At 41.2% G+C, this 7421-nt stretch overlaps 1 protein-coding gene and 1 long non-coding RNA gene across 2 annotated transcripts in view; both read right to left on the bottom strand.

Annotated features, from left to right (window-relative positions):
* Positions 1-170: 170 nt before the first annotated feature.
* On the bottom strand, positions 171-4817 carry LOC106816245. The gene is made up of 4 exons (XR_001394857.1): positions 4794-4817; positions 1209-1292; positions 851-939; positions 171-540 (listed from the first exon to the last, which is right to left on the bottom strand). It is a non-coding gene; the product is annotated as an uncharacterized LOC106816245 (long non-coding RNA).
* Positions 4818-5595: 778 nt separating this feature from the next.
* LOC106816241 (adhesive plaque matrix protein 2-like) overlaps positions 5596-7421 on the bottom strand; it is a gene marked incomplete at its 5' end in the record, with an annotated part of 16574 nt that continues 14748 nt past the window's right edge. Inside the window, 3 exons of the mRNA XM_014820826.1 lie at positions 5596-5717; positions 6906-7031; positions 7285-7401. Coding sequence (XP_014676312.1) covers positions 5596-5717; positions 6906-7031; positions 7285-7401 — 365 coding nt within the window. The remainder of the gene's footprint in view (positions 5718-6905; positions 7032-7284; positions 7402-7421) is intronic.

The following is a 7421-nucleotide window of genomic DNA, read 5'->3' as shown; positions in this document are numbered from 1 at the left end:
TGTGTGTGTGTGTGTGTGTGTGTGTGTGTGTGTGTGTGTGTGTGTGTGTGTGTGTGTGTGTGTGTGTGTGTGTGTGTGTGTGTGTTTGTGTATGTGTGTGCGTGCGTGTGTGTATTCTGATATTACCGTTCGTAAAGACTACAAATCAATGAGAGCGAAATACACCTATATATATATAATATACTTATTAATGTGTTTATTATCAATGTTTTCATTGCTGCATTCACTCATGCAAACTAACCAAAAGTAGACGAAAATAACAATCAGTGAGATCCGATGATCCTGCCATCTATCGGCACGCGATGTAACACATTTTTTCACATTCAGCGTGCGGCGGTTCGGGACATGATCGGACACGGTCTATGTGTGCACGTACACTACGCATAACTATTGTGACGGGGGTAACTACCCGTGTAACTGAATGTCTGTCTGTCTAATCACAAATACTGCAGCGTAGATCTGCCAGCGCTATGCTTCCATTCCTCGCCCCGCGTTCGTGCCTCCCCGGATGTCGTATCCATGGCGACGGATTTGTTTACGCTGAAACGTAACCGGTAATCAAAATTAAGACGTAGGACGCATATAGACGCATTCAGTATTTAATGCGGCAGTTTCTCGATGGAAATCCGTTTTCTTAATCACAATAATGTATATTAATTTAAAATGTGAATGCGTAATTATAGAAATTTGTAGGTAGATATGCTATTATTTAAGCACTTACTATCATAATATACTCTAAAATCCTAGGGGAAGGTTTTTTTTATATATAATGTATGTGTTATAGGTAACACAATGCGCGGTATGTCATAAAGGATGTGTGTAGTGTGTGTATTAGAGATCTCGTACTCACAGCACTTGTAGAGTACGCGTGCGTATTTCGTGACACCACGGCACGGATCCGGTCCCAGATTTGCCGTATTTGCCTCTATCTCACACGATCTGTCAATATATGTCATTACTATTCAGTCACCGGATTACAACCAAGTATTGTCAAACTTTATTCCAACGATTGATAACGCAAGCAATAGCTTTTTTTGCAATTTAATAAAACGCATCTGAGAGCTACTATTTAAATTCAGTTGAACAAATAAAAATACAACAACAAACGAATTAAATTCAATCGCGTGAAAAAAGCTAATTATTGACTGTAGTAGAACTGAAAATTCTTGTAATTGAAAAAAAGGCAAGACAACTGACTATATCCATACCTGCGTCCGTCACATTCATCTTTGATATCGTTCAGCTTCCTTGAGGATATCTCTTCAAACGTACAACTTCTGTTGCTGGTAGACCTACAATATCACCACAGTGTCGACTATCATTTCTCTCCCTCCCCCTCTCTCTCTCTCTCTCTCTCTCTCTCTCTCTCTCTCTCTCCTTCTCTCTCTCTCTTACTCTCTCGCAGTAACGCACCCATCCATCCAGACGGAGAGAAAACGTGACGCGACAAACCCGCTGCAGATATACAACAGCTATAGCAGAGGCTGTGTATATAGTATATAATATATATAAATATATATATATATGTATTATAGGGGGAGACGGGTAAAGTCGGCAGTCATTGACGGAATATAGCGTATATACCATAGTTTTACCATACTCTACATACTAAAGCTTTATCGTAACCTGAAGGTTTATAATAAGGTTAAAATCGATAATATAATCGTATATTAATGAAGCGGCGACTTAATAGCGTTAATGATGATGATAATTAATTAGTCGTTGAATACGTAATAAGACCGGTCTAGTGCCTCAGGAGCTTCACACACGCGTGGGCTTTATCGCTTTATCGACCACCGAAAACAATATTGACGGGTCAACAACAATTTACGACAACATTCACGCAACATGGTCGATGTCTGCCGAAAATGTGATGAATTTGTTGACGTTGTATTTCTAAATTTAGACAGCAGGGGTTGGTAATTGAGACAGCGGGGAACCCTAACCCGTACCCCGGAGTAGGGTGACGTGAAGAATGCGCTTATATACCGACGTCTCATCTCAATTTACAGCATCTGCCAATAAGGTGGAGGCGGATCGTTGCAATGATGCATGCATCGAGGAGCTATTGTTGATTCTGTCCGGTCTATTCCCTGCGCGGGCCCTTCGGCATCTGTTTTTGTAATGGGACATTGTGTCAGATATTTATCATAACAAACTTATCTGAGCATTAGTTTGGAGCCGGTACTCTAGTTTAAATACACGATTTTAGCGCGATATGCTTGCTTTCTGTACAAGGCGGGCATGTGCGAATCGCAATCGTAGCTCGAACAATTAATATAAAATTAATATGAATTTAATATGATAGCACTCGGTGATTTCGAGGTCCGCGCATGCTCAGTATCTGCCGAAATAAAATATTATTATTCGGCCGACGTTATACATGTAAAGTGGACGGAGGGTACGCCTGTGTTTTATAAATGTCCATCCAAGCGACTAATTCGTGATTCAACCAGATGCAACTAAGTATAGCAAAATTAAGTTTCAACGTTTCGCTATAATACCAGGAGTGTATAATATTGGAGTAATCGTTTTGATGATTACTCCAAGATGACCCTGATTACATCAGAATGATTACTCCAATGTATAATATAGATTATTCTATATTATACACTCCTGATAATATAATATTGGGAAGACCTGCACCGGCATGATAGGCAATTAATAAGATATTTCCCCTGAACAGCGGCAATAGAGACAAGTATCGTCCGCGGCATATGCGGTAACGCCATCTGTTGGCGTTTATTGTAGTCTTACGCCTAATGCGTCTTCTTGCTAGCTTGTAGGCATTACCGTTATCTTATCAAATAACGAACTTATCAATATCTGTGAAATAGAAGCACAGTCAGTATGCACGCGTAGACAGATAGTCGATGTGTGTGTGTGTGTGTGTGTGTGTGTGTGTGTGTGTGTGTGTGTGTGTGTGTGTGTGTGTGTGTGTGTGTGTGTGTGTGTGTGTGTGTGTGTGTGTGTGTGTGTGTGTGTGTGTGTGTGTGTGTGTTTGTGTATGTGTTGTGTGCGTGCGTGGTGTGTACTTGCTGATAACCGTACGTAAAGACTAATCATAATGCAGAAGCGATATACACTATATATTAATATAATATATAATATAATTATTAATGTGTGGTTTTTATCAATGTTTTCATTGCTGGCATTCACTCCATGCAAACTAACCAAAGGTAGACGAAATAAATGCAATCGTTGAAGATCCGATGATGTCTGCCATCTTATCGCACGCGATGTAAGTCACATTTTTTCGACGATTTCAGGCGGTGCTGTTGCGGGACATGGATCGAACACGGTCTATGTGTTGCACGGTAGACCCTAGCTACGCATATCTAATTGTGAAGGGGGTAAGCAACGCCGTGTAACTGACTGTCTGTCTGTCTAATCAGCAAATACTTGCAGCGTAGAGTCTGCCAAGCGCTGATGCTTTCCATTTCCTCGCCCCGCGTTCTGCCTCCCGGATGTCGTATCCATCGGGCGAACGGAGATTTGTTTATCGCTGAAACGTAACCGTAATCAAAATTAAGACGTTAGGACGCATATAGACGCATTAGTATTTATCGTTATTCAGTTTTCTGGCGAGTGAATGCCGTTTTTCTAATCACATATAATGTATATTAATTTTGAATGTGAATGCGTGATTATAGAAATTTGTAGGGTAGATATGCTATTAATTTAGCGTTTACTATCTAATATACAATCTAAAACGCGAGGGAGAAAGTTCCTTTGATATATAATGTATGTTTTAGGTAACACAGGCGGTATGATATAAAAGGATCGTTGTAGTGTGGTATACGAGATATTGTACTGCCAGCACTTGTAGAGTACGCGTAGCGTTTTCGTGACCCAACGCACGGATCCGGTCCTCGACGCCGTATTTGCCTGCTAGTCTCGCCACGATTGTGTCAATAAATATGTCATACTATTCGTCACCGGATTACAACGTCAAGTGATTGTCAAACTTTATTCCAATGATTGATAACCAAAGCAATAGCTTTTTTTTGCAATTATAATGAAAACGCATCTGAGAGCTACTATTTCAATTCAGTTTGAACGAACAATGCACACAGAAAAAGAATTGAATCATCGCGGTTGAAAACAAAACAAATTTAAATTGACTGGTAGAAGCGAAACTTCTTAGTAATTGAAAAATAAGGGGGCAAGAGACTGTATATATGATACATACCTCGCGCTCGTCACATTCATGCTTTTATATTTGTTCAGCTTCCTGGAGGATATTGCTTCAATACGTACAAGCTTCTGCTGCTGTAGACCCTACAATATCCAACAGGTCGACATCAGGGGACTAATATCATGTTGGAAGATCACATCATGTGACCACCATCATCATTAGGTTTAACCAAGGAGTCTGTCTTGATAAGAGGTGACAACACTGACATCCCTATCTAACGCTGTATTGTAATCATATAGTCTTTGGTTTTACGTAGTTAGTTTGGCAAACGAAGATTTTTTGCTATGCGATTCGCATGCAGTATTGATATATATTATATTTTGAGTCCAACTTTGTCTCTTTCCGTTTTCGTTATTGTTCCTTAGACGTAAGAGACTTATATATGTAGGAGGGTCACGAGGTGGATTGCTCAGCGTTCTGCTCATTGTTCCTCGATGCTCACCTGTTTTATGCAGGTGACATCTACCATTCCTATGAGAGGACTAGACGATTATTAATACATGTAGGTAAGCTATATATTACATAATTATACAGTAGACAATTATCGTACAGAGTATATGACTCCATAGAAGGGCGTCACCTGTTGTGTTCTTACCTCTCGTGGCAGACGTCCTCGCTGTTAGACCGCGGCCGTAATATGACTGCCGTTACGCATTATCCGCTGCCGGGGTTTTACATGCGATATCGTGTCCTTGTCTCCTCACCAGATGTCGAGAGTCTTAGAGGTGCGAGATGACGAAGGAGGACCGTGTAGCCCGTGCGACAGTCGGACCAAACTTGCCTGTGCTTTCGCCGTAGAACAAGTGCCGCGCATTGTTGACACGGATCCGAGTCAGACAATCGTCAGACCCGTTCGAAGCCTCTGCGACGGATGATGATGATGATGATGATGATTGTGAGCATGAATAAAATAAAGGAATTATGATTATTAATGATGTATTATAAAATAGCTGTTATGATATGTAATAGTAGGTGTATAAGGTTGGTATATAGACTCATTAGCACTAATGTTATTATATTCTAGAGGAGAAGCGGTCGCGAAAGTGCACTTAAAAACGGCGACATAATGATGGATGACGTCGACGTGATGATGACGTCGACGATGATGGATGAGGTCGACGATGATGATGAAGCGAGGATTGACTGGATTGACGTCGCGATGATTGAGACGTCGATCGATTATGACCGACGGCGTACGATGGATGACAGCGAGTGCGAACGACGCATGATGACGACGGCCGACGATGATGACGACGGCGAGATATGAGAGCGGACGTCGAGCAATGATGAACGTATCGGGATGACGAGGCGACGATGAATGAAAACGGCGCGACGATGACGACAGCGAGACGACGATGACGAACAGCACAGACGATGACGACAGCGACGTACGCCGCTCACCTTGACTCGCAGTAGTAGGTCGCGGTGTGCTCGCTGCAGTCACATCTGAACCTCGTTCCCCAGGAGTGCGGTACGCACGTTCCTCCGTTCTTACACGGCGACGAAGCACAGATGTCGGCTGCAGATATAAACGCGCTACATGGAAACACCGGAACGGACCGGAACCCGTGTCGATTCGCATCGAAACGGAGAGTTTAAACTTTATAGCTTTACTTTAGATTTAAGTCTTAAATATAAACATCAAACTCGCGTGGTATGTAGCTATTAATTAATGTTATTACTAGAACTAGGAGCTATGCCTAGTCAGTGCTATCATGTGATCAGTCCTTTATCGTATTCTTACGTAAGCTCTCATATTTTATCTTGTAACCTATCATTAACAGTACCTCCGCCATTTTCCTCTCTGTAGTTACATTTTATATTAGTTAGTACAAGTTAAACTATTTTATTTACCGTACATGACAGCGCATGCAGCAACATGGCTTCAGTAGTGTGATGTCTTAATACCCCTAGAGAGGGAGCCACTTGTTCAGGAACGAGAATAGAAGAAAGCGCTCGCGCGTGTATAAAGTCCTCTCGGTAAACCGCATGTGATCTAGCTTTTATCATCGTGAGAGTAAATTAACGGGTTAGCTTAATAAACAGCGGTTTGTACTACATCGATTCGTTCTTGCTCTTGACTTGACTTTTATTGCTTGTTTAATGACGGGAATGTAAGAAAGCGCGCGCGCGTCTTTATAAAGACCTACCGGCAAAACGCATGTGACTTCATATCATCGCGAGAGTAAATTAACGGTAAGTAATTAAGAGTAATTAAAATAAACTTAATAAACAGCGGTTTGTACTACACCGATTCGTTCTTGCTCTTTACTTACTCTTTAAGTATGTTATAAGAGAAATTTGATTTACGAACCAATAATGCATCTACGAAGCGTTTGCCAAATATATAAATATCGTTATATCATCTATTCGAATGTTCTGTCACCAGGTTTGAATCAGTATCTTAATCTAATTAATAGTCCATCTCCCGAAAGTGAATCAAATCTATTAACGCATGTGAAGTCTGATTCCGACGAGCAAGTGCATGCTGCAGAAATATCCATCAGAGGGCGTTGGATGCGCACCCGAACTGCGACCGTCGTAAAACGTGATGAAATCAGAAGTGTCAGTGTCATAATAAATTATATTATATTATCTATATTAAATTATATTATATTATCTATATTAGTCTACATTATGACAGTCACACTCATGATGAGATGACGTCATAATCGTGAGATGACGTAGCGACGTTGTAGCGACTTACGGTCGTCGCAGAGTTTTCCTGTCCAGCCACTGCGACACGAACACCGGAAGTCGTCGCCATTCTCACTGCAGCGTGCGTTGTTCAGACACGGGTTCGGATCGCATCCAATACCGACGCCTGGTCTACCTGTGTGCATACGTCACGGGGTCAATGAAAAGGTCAGCGTGGAAGAGGTGTTCGACGAGGTTAACACGTAAACATGAAATGTATACGGAAATAAAGGCATAGGGAAATAAATAAATGAATAAAGGATGAATGAATAGATGAACGAAAGAAGTAAATAAACAAATAATTAAAATGATAACAAAATAACAACAAAATAAAACAAATAAATGTTTTTTTGCTCTCCACCGGCCACTTCTCGTCATTTTAAACTTACGTATTTGGCACAACCTGCCCACGTATCCCCACGGACAGACACAGTAGAACTTATGGCCCCATTCCTTGATGCAGGTGGCGCGATTCTGACACGGATTAGATCGACAAGGGTCCATATCTGAAGAAAAGATATATATG

Source organism: Priapulus caudatus, unplaced genomic scaffold, assembly GCF_000485595.1.
Source record: "Priapulus caudatus unplaced genomic scaffold, Priapulus_caudatus-5.0.1 Scaffold1326, whole genome shotgun sequence".
NCBI classification, from domain to species: Eukaryota; Metazoa; Priapulida; class Priapulimorpha; order Priapulimorphida; family Priapulidae; genus Priapulus; species Priapulus caudatus.
Note: the sequence above shows the minus strand (reverse complement) of the source record. Positions and strands in the feature narration are given on the sequence as shown.